General features: G+C 40.8%; 1 protein-coding gene across 1 annotated transcript in view; it reads right to left on the reverse strand.

Moving 5' to 3' along the window:
- Positions 1 to 22,747, reverse strand: part of LOC116356528 (collagen alpha-1(XI) chain-like) — a 61,445-nt gene that overhangs the window by 30,749 nt on the left and 7,949 nt on the right. Inside the window, exons 3-6 of the mRNA XM_031802244.1 lie at positions 21,672 to 21,830; positions 18,196 to 18,388; positions 13,641 to 13,775; positions 12,924 to 13,010 (exon numbers count right to left, since the gene is read on the reverse strand). Coding sequence (XP_031658104.1) covers positions 12,924 to 13,010; positions 13,641 to 13,775; positions 18,196 to 18,388; positions 21,672 to 21,830 — 574 coding nt within the window. The remainder of the gene's footprint in view (positions 1 to 12,923; positions 13,011 to 13,640; positions 13,776 to 18,195; positions 18,389 to 21,671; positions 21,831 to 22,747) is intronic.

Below are 22,747 nucleotides of genomic sequence, written 5' to 3' on the forward strand. Positions count from 1 at the left end.
CAACACACACACTGGCACAAATCTTACACAGGGCAAAGTACAGCTCTAATCCTGGGTTGCTCCACGAAATGAGTGCCTTTTACTCATTTTTAAGTAGAAATTGTGCACCAGTATTGCATTTAAAAAAAGGCCACATGGATAATTCAATAAATCAGATTTTTTATATTAATTTGCTAAAGTGCCAAAATTCAGCATTTGGACATGTCCCTCCGTGCACCCTCTGACTTTGAGAGATTTTAACCCACTTAACCACAAATGTTAGGTTTTCACCATCATTGTAAAGCCCTAGTTATTATGTAGCTTTGACAAAGTAATCTCTGAAGATGATTATTTATTTCATGTGATTAGTGATTTGTTTTAAGGAAAAACAGCTGGCTGGCATTTTAAGGTCAACCCTGTTATGTGAATTGAACTCTCATTTTAATATGGTGAAACCATTCATTTTTTTATGATTCTTTCAAAAGAAACAAAGCACATCTAATAGTCAAATCTACTATTCTACTATTTTTGGCCATTTTCAGTTTTTTGTTGTTGTGGTGGAACCCAGAGTGGGTCGAGCATAACACATCAACCATGTTACCCATAGATAGATAGGCTGGAAATGTTTTAATAATGACACTTTTTTTGTGAAGCTTGTATTCAATTGCCCCTCCCTGATGCATACAAGGGAAATGTATGGCAGATTTAAGATGAAATCATTAACCCTGGCACTTAATAGGCACCCTTGGCACTTAATATAGTCATTTTTTCACTTAACCTCTTGAAATGTATTAAGTTGAACATGTATGTGCTCTTTTTGACATAATGTTGAAATTAGGTGAAATCAATCTATTTTTAATTTTTTTACCAAGTTAACACATTTCAAAAGGCACTGAATTGGTGGAACGACCTTCCTACGTTCAGAATATCACTATTATAGCAGACATTACAGCAGCTACTTGCTTTACAGATTTCTGATCCTGCCCAACTTCTCCTGTGTGTGTGTGTGTGTGTGTGTGTGTGTGTGTGTGTGTGTGTGTGTGTGTGTGTGTGTGTGTGTGTGTGTGTGTGTGTGTGTGTGTGTGTGTGAGTGTTAATGTTTGCTCGATGAGGGACACAAAAACCTCAACCTCAACCATGACCTATGATTTACACCCAGAATACATGGGATCTCATGCAATGCATGTGTTGTAAATGCTGAATGAAGCTTGTGTCTACAACATGACTCACTCTAACCAAGGCCTAACCAAGTTAGAATGAGGGTGAAAGTAAACATCTGATTATGGACATCCATTGGCACAACAATAGAAACAGTGGTTTCATGGACAACCAAGTGTCTCCACTTGAGTGAATCCCCTAACAGTTTTCAGACGTGTATGGTTCTGTCTGTTCGACTCTAGAAACGTGGATGGAGGTTCGAGGAGGAGGGAGGCCACAGAACCCACATGGATGACATGCTCTGGAGCAGAAAACTCTCCCCAAAACAGAGCTCCAGAAGAAAACACAGTTGAAAGCAGAAGATGGTAACATTTACTGGAGAATTTCAGAGGTTCAATTGAATTATATGAGGGGGAGGAAGACGAGACCTACAGCGCACTGAATCACAGGCCATAACATAGTGGGTCGTTCCCAAACACAGGAAGAATTTCTTCATGTATATGGGAACAAAGAAGAACCACACTAATGCAACTATAAGCTATTCTAAAGCATGAGAGGGGTTGAGTTGGGGTGACAGTCCCAGTTGGGGATTCTCTGAGACTGTGGGTGTATGAGTGTGGGGTCAGTGGTTCCCTTCCATCACATCACAGCCTTCCCCACTAGCTAATAGCTTCCAGAGAGCTCCAATGTCCCCTATAGGATAGTATTCCCCATAAAACACTGGTCTGGTGCAGAGCTGTGGCTGAGTGGTAACACTTCCCGGTCTCCACTTACGATTCTGTGTCGGAGAACAAGGTTCAATCCCTGAGTCAACCCTTCTAACTTTCTCTCCTCTTGTAATTTCTACTATGTCTGAAGAAAGCTTGAATGAAAAAGAACATTGGTTTGGAGGAACCAGTTTATTGTACTGCATTTTTGAGGGAGCGAGCACACAAGCGATTCGCTGCACCTTTAATACCTGCAGTAAATGCTGTACATGCCGAATACAATTAGATTTTATTTGGCTATCCTACGAACCCACTCAACCTACCTTTGGGACTCCATGATACAGGTATGGTTGGGTGTGAGAGATAGAAAACAAAACAGGGCTGCCTCCTTCTCCACCTTTATCTCCCCTGCTCCTCCATCTCCATGTCCTTGCCCAACACCTACTCCACATTCTCTTCTCATCCATGACATATACACTATGAACACCCTTTGTCTCTGTCAAGGAGCCAGTCTAGAAGCATTCAGCCTATTGTTTATCACAAGGGTACCCACTACATTAAGTGCCTATTAAGTGCCACGGTTAACGATTTCATCTTAAATCTGCCATACATTTCCCTTGTGTGCATCAGGGAGGGGCAATTGAATACAAGCTTCACACACTAGTTGAACCAACATTGTTTCCACTTCATTTCAATGAAATGACCTTGATTTCTATGTCCAGTGGGTATATATTTCATAACTGAAACCTTTGGCTGTAGTATTAAATAAAACATTAACATTATACAGAATCTTCCTGACGAGGAAACAAACAGTGCATATAATTCAGAAGTCTAAAGACGTTTTACAACAAACAAAGTAGTTTATGAGTGGGGGTGAGTGCCCTGTGGCTTGCTTCTTCAAACTCTCAAATAAATAGTGCCCAAGGGAGAGATGGGGTATGTCCCAAATGGCATCATATTTTGTATTTAGTGCACTATATATAGTAGGGATTATGATGCCATGGGATGCATCCGTGTGATCTCCAGCCTCCTAATTAACACAGGGTTCTGGGAACCTCCGGATCCCATCAAACTTAACCTGGATGGCAGATTTTTTATCGTTTTATGAAAGAGTGAGTGAAAGATGTGTTCCCTTCTTTCTTTATACGAGAGCTCTTGATGCTGGATGGAGGTTTGCTCTGACTTGCTCTGGCTGCTGTGTCATCTATTCCTCAATAACAGGAGTTCTATAGGGCATCAGAGATGGAATACACAGAGAAACAAAAAAGGTTTTCCAGATATTGTGTTAGCCTCTCTAACCCCCTTCCATTTAATGATCCACAAAGCATCCTTACTGAGGTTCCATTATAAGTGTCAAAAGATTACAACTCTGTCAGAATAATCAAAATGGGTCTATTGCCAATGACTGTCATCAATAACAACCCAGGTATGATGAGAATGGATAATACTGTGCTGACATGTAAAGTGCTTATCCAATGTCAAAACTCACATATGTGTAGGCAGGCACACGTGTATAAGCGTGTGGATACATACATGTCTTTCAGTGGGTGTGCATGTGTGTTTGTTCGTGTGTGTGGTTTGTATGTGTGTGTGTGTGTGTGTGTGTGTGTGTGTGTGTGCGTCTCATGTGTGTATTCATCAGTGGAGGCTCCTCAGAGGCAGAAGGGGAGGACCATCCTACTCAGTAAATTACAATTCTGAAACAAAACATTTTCTTATTTTTAGATAAAAATATACTAAATATACACACGTCACCAAATATCTGATTAAAATACACTGTTTTGCAATGAATATCTACAGTAGCTTCAACAGCACCCTCTAGTGTAGCACCATGATGTAGCCGGAGGACAGCTATTTTGCGTCCTCCTCTGGGTACATTGACTTAAATTCAGAACCTAGGAGGCTCATGGTTCTCACCCCTTTGCATAGAGTAGTTGACTTAAAGAGAGAGAAAGACAATAGTTGAACAGTTTTTAACACATTCATTTCTTCAAAAATTAAGGAGAAGAAGCAGAGAGAGAGAAAGCCATTTTTGTTTTTGTTTTGTTTGTTACCTTTCACTTAAGCTTTCGGGTTTATAAATGTATTGCCACCGGGGCCTGCCAGTGTAACTGGTAAACTGTTTGCTGTACACTGCATTGTGTGATAGTAAACCCAAGCTAAAGGTGAGAGGAAAAGAGCACGAAGATGCGAAAAGGAATTATACAACGAGCAAGTGATAATGCTGTATGTGGCTGCTATGAAAGTGAATTGTGTGTGCGGGTGATCAGGGATGTATTCATTCCGCCGATTCTGTTGCAAAACGTTTCTTAAATGGAAGCAAACAGAACGAAATGAAACACTTTGTTTTGCAACTGTTTGGACTAACGATTACACCCCAGATTAGCTAGATGCAGGCAAGAGTGTGCAATGCGGTATTGAATGTGTGTGTCACACAATGATTGGTCTAATTTGTCTCTCGACCGTTGCATCTACGTTATAAACGTTCATTTGTAGGCTAGGTTGTGCCTACCTCATGATGGGTTTAGGGTACATTTGAGTAGCCTAAACCTATCGCTGTTATATTGAACTGGGTGAATGGAATATGAATGAAAGTCATCCAATATGCTGTAATAGAAATAAAGCCGTGCACATAAAAAAATGGTTTAAATCCTCCCTAATCTTAAACGGCACCAACCGCCACTGGTATCCTTGAACATGATAGCCCAAACAGCCCCTGTCTGAGAGTTGGCTGATCTTTCAGCACCAGGAAAAGGGTAGGTAGGGTGGAGATGTACAGATAATTACCCTTATTATATCATAGGCTTCATCATGACAGCTCCAATGCAGTAGTAAAGCAAAAGCAGACAACCACTTAATCATCCCATCTGAGGACAAGGAGAACAAATGCAGCCAACAGATACACACTGTACTGTACACATTCAGCAGATCAAGGTCATATTCATTAGTGCACATCAGTTCAAAACGTAGCAAAATGTTTTGCAACGGAAAAGGAAAACAAGCTTTTTATATTGGACAACGGCAGGTAGATCCCTCCCTGTTTCAATCCATTTTCTGCTGTTTGGTGCCTAATGAATTCGACCCAGGTCTGATCATCTTTGAGCTCTGAGGTGTGTTTGATTTATTATGTCAGGTTGGCAGAGCACCACACCATCCAGGAATAGGATCTACCGCGCTGACACACAGGTTACTCATCTACTAGTGCCAGCATCTACTGCTGCTGGCAATGGAACATTACCAAAGGTGCCTTCTGTCTGAACGATAAGTAGCTCTGTCTGTCGACACTCCTATCCTGCCGCTCCCCGTCGCTAGGCAACCGTACAAACCTGTCTGTGTTTTGTAACCTCATCCCCTCGCCTTCTGAACTACAGGGGAAAAGAATGATTTGGAGGCGAACGTCAGGATCAGGAAAATGAGATTGAGGAAAAAAATGAAAAACCCTGGAAAGCGATCTCTGGTATGTATGACATGGGAGAATGTTGGTCTTGGCTGGCATTGCAGAGTTTTGGCCTGTAGCGTATGTACTGTGCATGTCTTACAGATGAATAGGCAACAATGGACAGTCACCATTTTTCGTTTTTCTTTCCACATTAATGCACATTCCTATACAAATCATCATATCCGGAAAGGCAGGTGGTCATACTGATTCTGGCAGAGCTTGATCTGTGACTAGAGATACCTTATAACTAGAGATAGCGTATACATGTAGATTAGAGATATTAGGCCAGAGGTAGTGTGGTGTGTGTGTGTGTTTGGTTTTACTATCCTTGTGGGGACTAGGAGTCCTCACAAGGATATTAAAACAAGGAAAATTCAGCAAGTGGAGACATTTCGCCAGTCCCCACAAGGAAAAGGGCTAGGATTAGGGTTAGAATTAGGGTTAGGAGTTAAGGTTAGGTTAGGGGTTAGGGATAGGTTTAGGGAAAATAGGATTTTGAATGGGAATCAATTGTTTGGTCCCCACAAGGATTGTAAACAATTGTGTTGTAGGTCTTTCCTAACATTACCTCTCTTTCCAGGTGCTCCCTCTGGCCAACTAACCAACTTGACTAGGCGTGTAAGAATTCACGAAAGCTTCCAGCATTTCACATGCATGAAAAAAATACTATAGTATACTATGGTACAAATACTAAATTCTATACTATAATATTCACTGTAGTGTTTTTGTGGAAATTAGTGTAGTATTTTCTGTAGTGTTTTTGCAGACATGACTGTAGTATACTGTAGTACTTACTGTAGTGTTTTTGCAGAGATGACTGTAATATACTGTAGTACTTACTGTAGTGTTTTTGCAGACATGACTGTAGTATACTGTAGTACTTACTGTAGTGTTTTTGCAGAGATGACTGTAATATACTGTAGTACTTACTGTAGTGTTTTTGCAGACATGACTGTAGTATACTGTAGTACTTACTGTAGTGTTTTTGCGAGGAAACCTAATGGAGAAATACTAAAAGAGCACATTTTCTATAGCCTGTAGGTAGGTAGGACAGGAGTCTAAATGGACAGTTCAGAGCTTCTGCTCTTTTCTATAACCTGTAGGTAGGTAGGACAGGAGTCTAAATGGACAGTTCAGAGCTTCTGCTCTTTTCTATAGCCTGTAGGTAGGTAGGACAGGAGTCTAAATGGACAGTTCAGAGCTTCTGCTCTTTTCTATAGCCAAATATGGTCTATACTTGGCATGTAGGTTTCTCATTCATGGGTGGTGTATATGCAATTAAATACTGTAGTATAGTTTTAAAAAACTGTCGTGTTTTTGAGGACACTAGTGTTTTTACGGATAATACTGTAGTATTTACTATAATATTCTACAGCATTCAAAAAATATATATAAGTACTACACCTGCTCGAGGGATACTACAGCGTGTAGTGTATTCTACAGTGTATTACAATATACTACATTAAGCACTACATAATCAATGGATACTACAGTGTGTAGTATAGTACAGTGGGTCCTCATTTAAAAGTTGAATCATACCGCAGAGCAGCTTGCGGGATATTGCGCAATGTTATGGCATGTTGGAGTGCATGACATCATAGTATTTTACCGTCAGCCATTGTTGCCATTGATGCTAGTTTGACCACCAGAGGGCATCTTTGAGGGTGTCTTTATGAAGCATGTTGGTGCTTGCTTACTTTTCCATAAAATCCGACAGAGGTCCATGCAGGCAAGACGTTTTGATTGCTAAACCCTATCCGAAAGTGCATATTCCAAGGTTTTTAATTAACCTAGTTTTTCCAAGCAACACAAAATGTTTTACAGATGGTCTCTCTTTCAGAGTGAAACGGTGCTGAAATAGTTGACCACACACTTCAAATCCTATCATAACAATTGGATGACTTTGGGTGTTTCAGTATGCAACAATTTCATGCCATCAATTGCATTAGCCTACTTTATTCCACTATTTCTCTCATTCAGTGATATTTATTCCCATAGTAATTCGTTATGGATCCATCCAGATGTGGTTAGAAAACAGTGCATGTGGTGGGCTCTGCAAACAGATGGGCGAAGTGAAATGCTGCGCAAACACACATTAATACATTTAAAGTCCCTAAACTCGGCAAGAGTCTATTGTCCTGCTAAACCATTTACACCTGGCCCACAGCCTTGTTGAGTACTTCCAGTACGGTGCACTTTCACTCCATTCTCCGCATGACTCTCTGCCACCAGATGCTTCTTTCTATTGTTGAGATCTATTTGGTAACATTCCACAGGTAAATGTAATAAATTAAACACATAGCTCTGGTCTGGAAAACATGTTAAACCTTTTGGGGGGGGTTTATTTATCTGTGTTTAGTAGCTGAGGCTTTATGGCTTCGTCATCAACTTATAATTTAGCAGAGATCATTTGCAGTAAACCATATATTTTATGAATATAACAGAATATAACATAACATTTTAGTTTCTCTTAGAATAAAACCTTATAGTGTAACAACAGTTGTAGTAAGTAACAGCTACAGAGGAAGAGCAATTCTTACACTATTGTTCTAAATTCAATCACCCTCTTCTTCTTCATCCTCCTCATCATTCAGCTCATTAAAATTCAATTGTAATACAATTTGTCACTCCCATTCAACAACTCAAAATCTTTTTTGCATGTGCTCCAAAGGGATAACTTGAAATAACATGATATAGGTTAATTAAATAATCAAAATAAAAAATGTTATTATTTATTATTGTCAGTCTACATGTCAAGTGTAATTGTGCCATTGTATTAACCCAAGTTCTCTCTCAACTCCAGGACCACTTGCTAGCAAATGTTGTTGTTGCCTGATGCAGGACTCCAGTACCAGAGGAGACTATAGGACTGAAACATTCACACCTCCATTAATTTACAAAAAGATAGTTTAATAGCTTGGCTAGGTGTGAATAATCCCCCAAATTGTGCCACAGTTTAGACTACCGATAGATCAGCCTTATAATTCCTCCTTGTGATAGTGTGGCGCAATGACAGAAGGACTCAATTTACCACCATCCACCACAAACTGCTACGGCATAAGCTCAAAACCTTTCATTGAGGAACCACTGTATTCTGTAGTATACTACAAAAGTCTATAGTAAGTACTACACATGATAAAGGGATACTACATTGTGTGGTATAGTATTCTACAATATAAAGTATACTACAAAATGCTATAGTATGGATTACACATGCTTGAGGGATACCACAGTATACTACAAAATTAATTTGTCACGAGTGCCGAATACAGTGAAATGCTTACTTACAAGCCCAAATCAACAGCGCAATTTTTAAGTAAAAAATAGGTAGTAGGTAAACAATAGATAAGTAAGGACTACGCATTATCAAGGGATACTACAGTGTGGGGTATAGTATTCTACAGTATACTACAACATTTGATAGTAAATACTATAGTATTCTAGTATTCTAGTAAACTGTAGTATTTTTTTATGTGGGCAGTCCGCCCTGCGGTATGCTGAGCAATAGACTGACTGACCCTCCCTCACACACCTGTGTCTGTGCCTGTATGCTGTGTCTATAATCCCAAGGGCACTCTTTCTCTCTCATGTCTGCCAGACTGTATTGTATTCAACTTAATCAGTAGCATAGGAAACTGACCTTACATTCTAAGGACTCTGACCAGTAGCATTTTAGCAATGGCATTATACATTCCATGGTGGTAGTACAATATAGAGGGCTGCCAGTTGACGTACGACGCCTTCTGGCGGCCATGTTGGAAGTCCACCGCATCAATTCTTTCAACAATAGCTGTGGCTACTCCAAGCGACATAGTAACAGTGCCTAAAACTAGTTAATTCATCACCACGGTCAATTTCAGGGCAGTATTTGGCTGCTCTAACAAGGCAGGAAAGACAACAGGAAAAACATATACAGATTACTCACAATCATGAAACACCAAGGAGATAAGACTCAAGAACCGTCAGAGAAGCAAAGAAACCTGACTGGTCTTCCAACATGGCACCTGGTGCAGTTGCTAGATGATTTGTGACACAACTGTATGTTGGTTATTTGTGCATGACCTATATGGATTAGAGTAAGAAAACACTTGGTTTCACTATCCCCACACCCTTAAAACATCAAGATCAGCTCTATTAGATCTATTAAACACTCCAGTACACACCAGGCTTCAGTAATAAAATCACAACACTTTTCTCTTGTTGCTTAAAATCCTTAACTGAATTACAAACGTCTGACAGTAGCTATTTCAGATGACGCTTAAAAAGATATCACTCAATGCCAAATCAAAACTAACAATAGGCTATACAAAGTCATGAAAATGCTAGCTGGGTAAAGTCATTTAAAAAGGCAAACGCTGCCAAGCTTATCTTTAAAGAGAATATTGTACAGTATGAAAGCAGTGACTTTACACAGTCATGGAAAGTGTCAAATTAAGGATGGATGTTTTTTCCCACTTATTTTTGGTCCTTAACTTGACAGTTGAAAGAAATCCTTTAGAACGTTTTATAAAAGTCTACCCAAGAGATTGGAGGGGAAAACACAGTTTGGTTGTTAGCCGCTGTATATTGTGGAATATTTCTGGATATTTCCGTGTCCATGTTTCTCTCTAAAAGATGTAGTCTTAGGAACACAGTGTTAGTTGGATCTAAACTACTTCTAAAACCAAATGGCTTCCGGGCTGTTGGAAGCACACATTACACGCACAAACACGCAAACATTGTCATGCAACATCAAGCAGAAATGGTGAGCATTAAGACATAGCATCTCTGTTTGGGACTAACACAATAGTATAGTTGTTAATAACACAAATGGGAAATTCAGTGCAGTCCAATTCTCAAAACTGACATTTGCTGGTGTTGAGAGTTCTGGACCTTGGGTTATGAAGGTTCAAAACCATCAGCTAATGTTAAAACCCATTGCTTTGACTTTAGTAATGATGTCTTTACCTAAGGACTCTGACATCCAGAAGTGTTTCATATCTTTGGGGTGCATTGTGGGAGTTGATGATTAACTACTCAAGTGGCATGGCACTACATGGAGCACCTGTCAAGGGAGTTGAGGTCTCAGACGGAATATGCATCAAAATCAGGAACAGCAACAACAGACCCCAACAATCACAGAGTACAGAGGCCTCGGCTTCAAAGAGCAGAGAGAGCAGACCTCAAAGAAAAACACATTCAGGTTATGTGTGCTGTATTTCAAATGACACCCTATTCCCTACATAGTGCACTACTTTTGACAAGAGCTCTGTGGCCTTAAGGCTCAGGACAAAACTAGTGTACTATACTGAATAGTGCCAGTTGGTAGTGGGACTCAGTATGTTTCAGGTTTCAGGACTGGAGCCTTCATCATGCACGGCCTAAGAAGTTCCTTTCCATCTAGTAGAGCCAACAGAGCAGAGGAACTGTAGTGGATGTAGTTGGTATCGTAACACTGTGCTGCTGACATTAGTTAGTGCTGGGTGGGTGGACACAGGGCATGGCATGATATAAAATGTTTTAAAAGTTTATTCTCATAAGTAGGTTTCCATCCAATTGGAATTTTCTAAAATCGGCATAAAAACAATATGCGCATTTTCCCACCAGAGATGTGTTTCCATCAAATTGAGTTGTGGATAAAATACTGTGCGTGATGTTGTACTCCACAAAAAAATACCTTTTAAATAGCAGTTAAATGTGTTTCCATCGCATTTTCAACTCTGATGGTTTTCTCACACAAAATGTTGCATTATATAGTGAGTGTGCCTACTCTGGTATTTACACCTGCGCTCTAGCTAACAGCTCGTAGATTCAGGACAGGAATAGCCTACATGATGAGATCATTATTATGGATGATTTATATTGGTCAAATGGCAGCCAAGCATTGATGATCATGTCACCAGAATAAGACCCTCCATATTGAAAACGAGCATCAAGCTCATCTTGCACTTTCACCACCCTGTGAAGTTTATCTCAACTTATTTCATCTGTAGCCTAATAACCTGCATGCTTCCCTGACGAGTTGTAGTGGGAGGACCACACAACATGCCATCACGTGACTTAGTTTACTTCGATTTGATGGATATTTATCAATATTTGCGTGTAAAAGCGTTTCCCACCGACATTTCTCGCATTATTCATTTTACCGAAATAAAATGATCCCACCTCGTATAGCGTATTTTGTTTTGTCGACATTGGGGAAAGTACACCAACAAATGTTCTGTTTCCCACCTCGTATAGCGTATTTTGTTTTGTCGACATTGGGGAAAGTACACCAACAAATGTTCTGTTTCCCACCTCGTATAGCGTATTTTGTTTTGTCGACATTGGGGAAAGTACACCAACAAATGTTCTGTTTCCATCAGGCCTGTCATTATATTTTTTTATCCGTTGTACTTTAATTGTATAAAAAGGGTGGAAACCTTGTTCGAGAGGAAGATAACAGTCACTCCCTTATCCATGTGTAAAGACTTCCAGATGAAATGTATCCGTTTGAAGAATGCATACATTTGCATATAGTGCAAAATTCTGAGTTAAATCTTGCCGTGCTTTTACTATTGTGTATACAAACATTGACTGTGTTTCCATATCAGTTTATAATGCTGCCAAATACGACCATTATTTCAGGAATACGTTTATTTATTATAGGAAACTAAACACAACTGAGACTTTACACCTTAATCAAAAACCGCATCAAGATATATATATCATGATAAGTAATATTATCACATAGTTGTGATATAATTCTCAGGCTCCAAGTGGAAAATAATTGAGGAAGTCTATGTAAGATTCATTATTGAGATAAGAGCTCCTTGTGTGTCCATATATATTCACATTTAATTTGACCCCCTGAGGCATTTGCTATTCATCATAATATTACGATCTAAGTGTGCTTACAATCTCAAAATGCACACACACACACACACACACACACACACACACACACACACACACACACACACACACACACACACACACACACACACACACACACACACACACACACACACACACACACACACACACACACACACACACACACACAGAGAAAGAGAGGTCAGCCAAAGGGTTGTTTGGGGTCTCAGGTCCACAATGCTAATTAATCATAGTCCTCCCTGTTTATGATGGAACAAAACAGAACAGATCAGTGGCGTTTTATATTGGGACTAATGAAAAACCAGGGCCGGTCCTTTCTCTGTTGTCTGCATGTCACTGGCTGTGGCTGCAATTGGGGACTATTCTAGATTATACAATGGGTGGGTCTAATCCTGAATGCTGATTGGTTAAAAGCGCATTCCAGCCGGTGTCTATTCGACAAATTACCAAGGTCTAAATCACACATTATCACTTAAATCTACACCTTGCGGCCTATACTGCTGGTCAGTTTCCTTGATTAAACCAGCAGTACGTATCACGGTAATGCAACAAGGAGTCCATCCTGTGCCAAACCAAGCTCAAGAGAAGCACTTAATCTGTGAATCCAGTCAAAGGGCTGTTTCTGTCTAAATCATGGCAGGTAGAAACAGAGCACAAGGGCATATGCCACATCCCCCTTTACAAGAAAGGTTTCTTACCCCAAGGGTTTTTTCCTGGTTAAATAAAGAACAATTATTCAGCTAGACTTGGGATTCCCCTTGAATCAGATAGACCTTTATACTCACAGTCTTCCCCACTTGCACATCCAAGAAAGAGGAGTCCTTGGATCTCTCTAGCAGGTCCACCAGGTCATTTGAGGACAGCAGGAGCTTCTGGGTGGAAAGAGAGGGAATTAAAACAGTCCAGCGCAAAACTAATGAACAAGAAAAAGCCCTGGTTACGTCTCAAATTGCATTTATAGTGCACTACTTTTGACTAGAGACCATAGGGTGTGATTTGGGAAGCAACCACTCGGAGTAATGAAATTTACCAGAATGGATCAAACCACAAGAGGAGTGCCAGTCTTGTTGATTCTCTATTGGTAGCTATGATCACAGGGTGCTGTACTGTACAGGGAGTCTGTCGACAGGGTCTTAACTCCTGGAGTCTGTGTGTCTGGTCTGCACACAGCACTCTGACAGGCACCTGGCCCTTTTAGCTCCAGCACACTACAGTACTTCGACCATAAACACAGAGCCCATGTGCCAGGGCTTTTCATTCTATGCACTTGTATATAGTACTCATAAGACTATCATTTGTACCATTTGGAGTCAATGCAGTGGCACAAACCACTAGAACATGACCTCAATCCTTCCTAAGCGTCCCCCCCTCTCCCTCTCTTTATGTTGTATAACCATCATTTTGGGTCAGCATAACATTGTTTGAATGTTTTTCTGTGTCATTTAAACATCGTCTAAATGTTAGTTTGGGTCAGTCTAATGTTGTTGAGAGCTGCAGCGTACCTCTAGGGCGTGGTTGGTACGTGGGGAGCGGGGGGACTTGAACCGGGCCCCCCCACACTGGGCAGGGTGAAGAGTGCAGTGATGGTGGCCGGCATCTGTGTCGCCCATCAGGAACGTCAGCTGTCGGAATTGGCCCTGTGGAGACAGAGCCGTCAAACACACTCACCTGACTCCCAAAGGTCACGAGAGGTCACTATGTTCAGACAGAATCCCCAGAGGACCCTCCGTCAGGGCCTCTGAGACACTGAGACAAATATGATGGACAGACAGACTTTAGAGACCTCTACATACATTTATCTACACCAGCTAGCGTTCTCCTCCCCAAGCTATGTTTACAAGTGTGTGTGTTAGCGTGTGTGAGGTCCTGTGTGTGTGATTAAATGTTAAGTATTTTATGTAAACAGAAAGATCGCTCCCTTTGCCGCAGACAAAGAGCACCAGACATCATGTCTTTTTTGAAGAATAAAAACGTGTTACAGTGTAAAATGCAAATGAATCTGTGCTTTAGCTATAGACTCAGACCATGCATTCCTTAACTGTTTACACATCAAACCTTTAATGATGATAAAATATGGCTTATAATTAGTGCCAAACTAAACAAATAACTTTATCGCATGAAATATGGACTAAATAATTGTTAGAAGCTAAATAAAATTGAGAGAGAAAGAGAGAGAGACCCACCTCTCTCTTTTTGGTCCTAATGTGTCATGATTAAACTTGTGTGTCCAAATGAAGCATGGCTTAATGAATACATGTAGAAATGAAAATGTATACATCTGACTGTCTGAGTATGTTGGAGAGGATCCTGGTAGGGCACTGGGCTCGCTAAGGCTCTCTGTCTAAAGCTCATGGTGATTAAAGGGCAGTTCACCGAAATTACAGAATATATTGGTTTCCTTGTCCTGTAAGTAGTCTATGGACAAGGTAATATGCAGCCCATGCTTTGGTTTTGTAAGTAATTTTGGAATCTAGGTGAACTATCCGTTTAACTTTTCCATCCACTAAACAGTAACACTCTCTGTCTCATACACTATCACAACCTTCTCCTTCATCATCCATCCTTATCTCATCTTCTAAAATCAATTAAATTCTCTTCCGACATGCCAGTGGATTCAAGGGCATTCCTTCCTTCCTTCCTTCCTTCCTTCCTTCCTTCCTTCCTTCCTTCCTTCCTTCCTTCCTTCCTTCCTTCCTTCCTTCCTTCCTTCCTTCCTTCCTTCCTTCCTTCCTTCCTTCCTTCCTTCCTTCCTTCCTTCCTTCCTTCCTTCCTTCCTTCCTTCCTTCCTTCCTTCCTTCCTTCCTTCCTTCCTTCCTTCCTTCCTGTCTGTCTGTCTGTCTGTCTGTCTGTCTGTCTGTCTGTCTGTCTGTCTGTCTGTCTGTCTGTCTGTCTGTCTGTCTGTCTGTCCGCCGCCATCCCCTCATGTTTCAGCATAATACACGGACACATGTCACAAGGATCTGTAAACAATTCCTGGAAGCTGAAAATGTCCCAGTTCTTCATTGGTCTGAATACTCACCAGACATCTCACCCATGGGATGCTCTGGATCAACATGTATGACAGTGTGTTCCAGTTCCCGCTAATATCCAGCAACTTCGCACAGCCATTGACAAGTAGTGAGATAACATTCCACAGGCCACAATCAACAGCCTGATCCACTCTACCGAAGGAGATGTGTCGCGCTGCATGAGGCAAACGGTGGACAATACTGACTGGTTTTCTGTTTCACGCCCCTACCTTTTTTTTAAAAGGTACTGTATCTGTGACTAAGAGATGTACAATTGAAGTTGGAAGTTTACATACACTTAGGTTGGAGTCATTAAAATGTGTTTTTCAACCAGTCCACAAATTTCTTGTTAAAAAACTATAGTTTTGGGAAGTCGGTTAGGACATCTACTTTGTGCATGGCACAAGTCATTTTTCCAACAATTGTTTACAGACAGATAATTTCACTTATAATTCACGATATCACAGTTTCAGTGGGTCAGAAGTTTACATACACTAAGTTGACTGTGCCTTTAAACAGCTTGGAAAATTCCAGAAAATGATGTCATGGCTTTAGAAGCTTCTGATAGGCTAATTGACATTATTTGAGTCAAATGGAGGTGTACCTATGGATGTATTTCAAGGCCTACCTTCAAACTCAGTGCCTCTTTGCTTGACATTATGGGAAAATCAAAAGAAATCAGCCAAGACCTCAGGAACAAACATTTCAGACCTTAACAAGTCTGGTTCATCCTTGGGAGCAATTTCCAAATGCCTGAAGGTACCATGTTCCTCTGTACAAACAATAGTACGCAAGTATAAACACCATGGGACCACGCAGCCGTCATTCCGCTCAGGAAGGAGACATGTTCTGTCTCCTAGAGATTAATGTACTTTGGTGCAAAAAGTGCCAATCAATCCCAGAACAACAGCAAAGGACCTTGTGAAGATGCTTGAGGACACAGGTACAAAAGTATCTATATCCACAGTAAACGACAAAGATCGTACGTTTTGGAGAAATGTCCTCTGGTCTGATGGAACAAAAATATAACTTTTTGGCCATAATGACCATCATTATGTTTGGAGGAAAAAGGGGGAGGCTTGCAAGCCGAAGAACACCATCCCAACCGTGAAGAACAGGGGGTGGCAGCATCATGTTGTGAGGGTGCTTTCTGTAGGACTTCACTTCACAAAATAGATGACATCATGAGGAAGAACAATTATGTGGATATATTGAAGCAACATGTCAAGACATCAGTCAGGAAGTTAAAGCCTGGTCGCAAATGGGTCTTTCAAATGTACAATGACCCCAAGCATACTTCCGAAGTTGTGGCAAAAGGCCTTAAGGACAACAAAGTCAAGGTATTGGAGTGGCCATCACAAATCCCTGACCACAATCCTATAGAAAATTTGTGGGCAGAACTGAAAAAGCGTGTGCGAGCAAGGAGGCCTACAAACCTGACTCCGTTACACCAGCTCTGTCAGGAGGAATGGAAGGCTGCCCGAAACGTTTGACCCAAGTTAAACAATTTAAAGACAATTCTACCAAATACTAATTGAGTGTATGTAAACTGCTGACCCACTGGGAATGTGATGAAAGAAATAAAAGCTGAAATAAATAATTCTCTCTACTATTATTCTGACATTTCACATTCTTAAAATAAAGTGGTGATCTTAACTGACCTAAGATTGGGAATTTTTACTAGGATTAAATGTCAGGATTTGTGGAAAAACTGAGTTGAAATGTATTTGGCTAAGGTGTATGTAAACTTCCAACTTCAACTGTATCTGTATTCCCAGTCATGTGAAATCCATAGATTAGGGCCTTATGAATTTATTTACATTGACTGATTTCCTTATATGAACTGTAACTCTTCTAAAGTAAAATCTTCTAAACTGTTGCACGTTGCGATTATATATATTTTTCAGTATATTTATTCACAGAGCTAAAGGAACTGTCTGCACAAATGCCTACCTTTCCTCTGTGGAGGAACAACAAACCATAAAACTGGTTTTAAAGCCTGCTTAACCTTCACGAAAACCCATTTGCAAAGGCCTCATCTATATCAGTCTTTATTGTGCTGTAACTGTAGAGAAAGGAAATGGATCAACTGACAATAAATAAATAAAACACAGACAGGGCAAGGTGTGTTCCTCCCCTAGTTGTCCTGAAGTGGATGACCGTTAAGTTGAAAAATGAAGGGGTGCTAAAGTTCCAGTAATGAAGAACCTAGCGGGAGAAGAATGTTACCACCTCAGAGAGAGGAAGCTCAATCCTCTGAGAGGTTGTCATAAAGACCTGTCGCTGTGGGAGAGAAGGCGATGGAGAATCAATCTTGGCTCTGGACTGAGCTGAGCACAAAGCCAGATGCTGCCTGCTGTCTGTCCCATTCTGCTCTCCTCTCGCCCCCCCTGCACTCTGCACTCATACTGTACGCTCTAACACACATCCTTCATAAACACTGGCTCTGGCTGCTGGCTTCCGCTATGGACAGCACAGGGATGTCTTCATGTGTCTTGGGGAATGGGGGCAGTTGTTGGGGTCAGGGCAATGGGAGGAGCCCCCATCCCAACTCACCCCCCTAAACCTCCCTTACAGGTTGGGTAGGGAGATAGCCAGACCATTGGGTTCCTATACAGTGTGCTTATTCACAGTGTTTTTTGGCTACAAGATTTGACAGTACCTACATCCTGCAGACCGTTACTGATCTTCTATGATAAATTACCCACCATTCAACAGAAAGGGCACTCAGTTCTTGAGTCACTCTGAACAGCAGGAGATGAAGCTGTATAGCCTATGTTGCATAATGTGTTGCTGGTATGTTGCATGACGATTTAGGCAGATACATCCTCTTGTATGGAAACATGCAGGAAAAGGGAGGAGGAGTGGAGAGAGTAGAGGAAAGGAAAGGAAAGAAGAAAAGGGGAGAACAGAGGAGAGAGGAGAGAAGATGAGAGGAGAGAAAAGGAGAGGAGGAGACGACAGAGGAAAAGAGAATGGAACTGGAGAGGAGGAAAAAGAAGAGAAAGGAGAGGAAATAAAGAGGTGGAACAGTAAGTCCAGTACTTACCTCAAAGGGTGTCTCGAAGCCCTCTATGATCCCTCCCAACAGTAGTAGGCCTTCAGAAGTGATGCCCATACTCTGGTACACCCAGTCCACACTCTCCACCAGGGCACAGTCCACATACAGCGCCAGCCTAACAGATGATACACTCACAGCTACGTGGTGCCACTGGCCATCAGACAGACCACTGACCGGGAACCTGGGAATTGGGTCAAAACAATGTAATGGGTGATGTCATACAGTATGGCAGACATTATTGAGAAGGAAGTGCATCTCTGTTATTTGCTGTTTTGGCAATAATGTGAAGTGTGTGGTGCACGTTTGCCCTCTAAAAGCTTCACTTCCAAGACAGTGTTGAGATTCAAATACAGTCACACCTCAAATATCAGCTATAAATCTCATGCACTATACAAGAACCAAGGCAACAAAATGACTGTCCATCTTCTGGCCAAATCTTTGTCTGTCTAACAGTGATGTATTGCTTAAAATCCACTGTGGCTTAAGAAGAGAGGAACAAGCAACCTGCCAGTAGGCATTAGAAAAACAGCCCTTGAATCGTTTCAACCTCAGTCAACATACAGTGCCTTGCGAAAGTATTCGGCCCCCTTGAACTTTGCGACCTTTTGCCACATTTCAGGCTTCAAACATAAAGATATAAAACTGTATTTTTTTGTGAAGAATCAACAACAAGTGGGACACAATCATGAAGTGGAACGACATTTATTGGATATTTCAAACTTTTTTAACAAATCAAAAACTGAAAAATTGGGCGTGCAAAGTTATTCAGCCCCTTTACTTTCAGTGCAGCAAACTCTCTCCAGAAGTTCAGTGAGGATCTCTGAATTATCCAATGTTGACCTAAATGACTAATGATGATAAATACAATCCACCTGTGTGTAATCAAGTCTCCGTATTAATGCACCTGCACTGTGATAGTCTCAGAGGTCCGTTAAAAGCGCAGAGAGCATCATGAAGAACAAGGAACACACCAGGCAGGTCCGAGATACTGTTGTGAAGAAGTTTGAAGCCGGATTTGGATACAAAAAGATTTCCCAAGCTTTAAACATCCCAAGGAGCACTGTGCAAGCGATAATATTGAAATGGAAGGAGTATCAGACCACTGCAAATCTACCAAGACCTGGCCGTCCCTCTAAACTTTCAGCTCATACAAGGAGAAGACTGATCAGAGATGCAGAGGCCCATGATCACTGCAGAGATCTACAGCTGAGGTGGGAGACTCTGTCCATAGGACAACAATCAGTCGTATATTGCACAAATCTGGCCTTTATGGAAGAGTGGCAAGAAGAAAGCCATTTCTTAAAGATATCCATAAAAAGTGTTGTTTAAAGTTTGCCACAAGCCACCTGGGAGACACACCAAACATGTGGAAGAAGGTGCTCTGGTCAGATGAAACCAAAATTGAACTTTTTGGCAACAATGCAAAACGTTATGTTTGGCGTAAAAGCAACACAGCTCAGCACCCTGAACATACCATCCCCACTGTCAAACATGGTGGTGGCAGCATCATGGTTTGGGCCTGCTTTTCTTCAGCAGGGACAGGGAAGATGGTTAGAATTGATGGGAAGATGGATGGAGCCAAATACAGGACCATTCTTGAAGAAAACCTGATGGAGTCTGCAAAAGACCTGAGATTTGTCTTCCAACAAGACAATGATCCAAAACATAAAGCAAAATCTACAATGGAATGGTTCAAAAATAAACATATCCAGGTGTTAGAATGGCCAAGTCAAAGTCCAGACCTGAATCCAATCGAGAATCTGTGGAAAGAACTGAAAACTGCTGTTCACAAATGCTCTCCATCCAACCTCACTGAGCTCGAGCTGTTTTTCAAGGAGGAATGGGAAAAAAATTCAGTCTCTCGATGTGCAAAACTGATAGAGACATACCCCAAGCAGCTTACAGCTGTAATCGCAGCAAAAGGTGGAGCTACAAAGTATTAACTTAAGGGGGCTGAATAATTTTGCACGCCCAATTTTTCAGTTTTTGATTTGTTAAAAAAGTTTGAAATATCCAATAAATGTCGTTCCACTTCATGATTGTGTCCCACTTGTTGTTGATTCTTCACAAAAAAATACAGTTTTATATCTTTATGTTTGAAGCCTGAAATGTGGCAAAAGGTCGCAAAGTTCAAGGGGGCCGAATACTTTCACAAGGCACTGTATATACACACACACGATTTTGCAACTGGACCCTTTTGTCATGTCTTATTTAGAAAAAATATTTAGTTTCTTGAAAAATACTTTTAGCAACGTAAATACTTTCCTCATTTTAGCAGGAACCAAACTGGTATTGGCTGTGACCATTTTATTCAACAATACATTGAATTTCCTCCATTGTCCCAAAACAGTTTCTGCACAAAGGGTTTACATCACATCATAAAACATTACATTTTAGTTTAAAACTGAATCACAAACAAAATGAGTTTGGGGATTATTTGGTTTACCTGATTTATTTAGAAAATGTGATTTTAATTCCTTATTGAACACATATGTCTGTTTGCTTCCTGTGCTTGTAAACCTGCACTGAGCCTACCATAAACAATATAATTACTTGTTGAAATTGTTATGTATTTAATATTTTTAAGTAGTTATATTGAGAATAAGTAAGTGCTTTACACCTAAAGACAGGAGTGTGATATTTATTTTCTGTTTCAATAAATGTAACACATTTGTGTAGATTGTGGTGGTAATTACTGTGTAATGACAAGGTAATGGTGAAATGCATTGCTACAAAAGATGAAGTGATAAGCAGTATTGAGCCGGGAGTGGTATACCCATTTGACACTTTATGGTGGTAATAACCTGGAAATCTTCATTACAGACGGTAAGGACACAAAATAAAAATATTATCTTGACAAATTAAAATGTACTTTTCTTGGAGGTAGATATAATATCACAAACTCTCACAAACTCTCTACCTCATATCCATGTTCACCACTGTCACTTCCCAGTTCTTGTGTGAATTGATTTGTAAAATGTTGATTATTACTACAATTGATCACTTTATTCAGTGTGATGGTGATGACGTAAAACTGTGGGACAACTGTATTTCGTAAAACAAAATATATATTTAGTGCTTGTAAACATATCAAAGTACATAACTTTATTTATTTATTTATTTATTTTTTAAATAGCTGCATTAACTATTTTCAAATGATCAAAATGCTTCGTATTGAAATACATAGCAGTAGATCAAAAGTCAGGGTGTGGAACAACTGCCTTGTCAATTCAAAACAGTGAAATCCAGAAATAAAATGCTTTCGAAAATGAACAATAAAACATATATTTGAAAAATTAAAACAAAAGTTGAAGGTTAATTTGTGACAACTTAACATAGGTAATAGATTAAAACCAATTATTATTATTGTTTTTAAATTGCATCTACCCGAGAGACAAAAAAAAACTGTATTTGCAAAATCGCCACAGACGGGCAGATAGACATACTCAGACAAACAGACTCACTCGTAGTGGCGCTGTTGCGTGCTGATGAAGGTGAGTGTGTATGCGCTGATGCGTAGTTGCAGCAGGATGTGGCTGTCATGGCTGAGCAGGGTGAGCACGCTGCGTTCATCTCGCTGTGGGCTTCGCAACTGCACCAACAGGCTGAACTCATCTGCAAACCTGTACAACACAATGCCGGTACACAGTGTCAGTCTCAGTGTGTACAGTCGTGGCAAAAAGTTTTGAGAATGACACAAATATTAATTTTCACAAGGTCTGCTGCCTCAGTTTGTATGATAGCAATTTACATAAACTCCAGAATGTTATGAAGAGGGATCAGATGAATAGCAATTAATTGCAAAGTCCCTCTTGCCATGCAAATGAACTGAATCACTAAAAAACATTTCTACTGCATTTCAGCCCTGCCACAAAAGGACCAGCTGACATCATGTCAGTGATTCTCTCTTTAACACTGGTGTGAGTGTTGACGAGGACAGGGCTGGAGATCACTCTGTCATGCTGATTGAGTTCGAATAACAGACTGGAAGCTTCAAAAGGAGGGTGGTGCTTGGAATCATTGTTCTTCCTCTGTCATACATGGTTACCTGCAAGGAAACACGTGCCGTCATCATTGCTTTGCACAAAAAGAGCTTCACAGGCAAGGATATTGCTGCCAGTAAGATTGCACCTAAATCAACCATTTATCGGATCATCAAGAACTTCAAGGAGAGCGGTTCAATTGTTGTGAAGAAGGCTTCAGGGCGCCCAAGAAAGTCCAGCAAGCACAAGGACCATCTCCTAAAGTTGATTCAGCTGCGGGGCACCACCAGTACAGAGGTGCTCAGGAATGGCAGCAGGCAGGTGTGAGTGCATCTGCACGCACAGTGAGGCGAAGACTTTTGGAGGATGGCCTGGTGTTAAGAAGGGCAGCAAAGAAGCCACTTCTCTCCAGGAAAAACATCAGGGACAGACTGGTATTCTGCTAAAGGTACAGGGATTGGACTGCTGAGGACTGGGGTAAAGTCATTTTCTCTGATGAACCCCTTTCCGGTGGTGGGGCATCTGGAAGAAAGCTTGTCCGGAGAAGACAAGGTGAA

The sequence above is a fragment of the Oncorhynchus kisutch genome, linkage group LG23 (genome assembly GCF_002021735.2).
Source record: "Oncorhynchus kisutch isolate 150728-3 linkage group LG23, Okis_V2, whole genome shotgun sequence".
Lineage (NCBI taxonomy): Eukaryota > Metazoa > Chordata > Actinopteri > Salmoniformes > Salmonidae > Oncorhynchus > Oncorhynchus kisutch.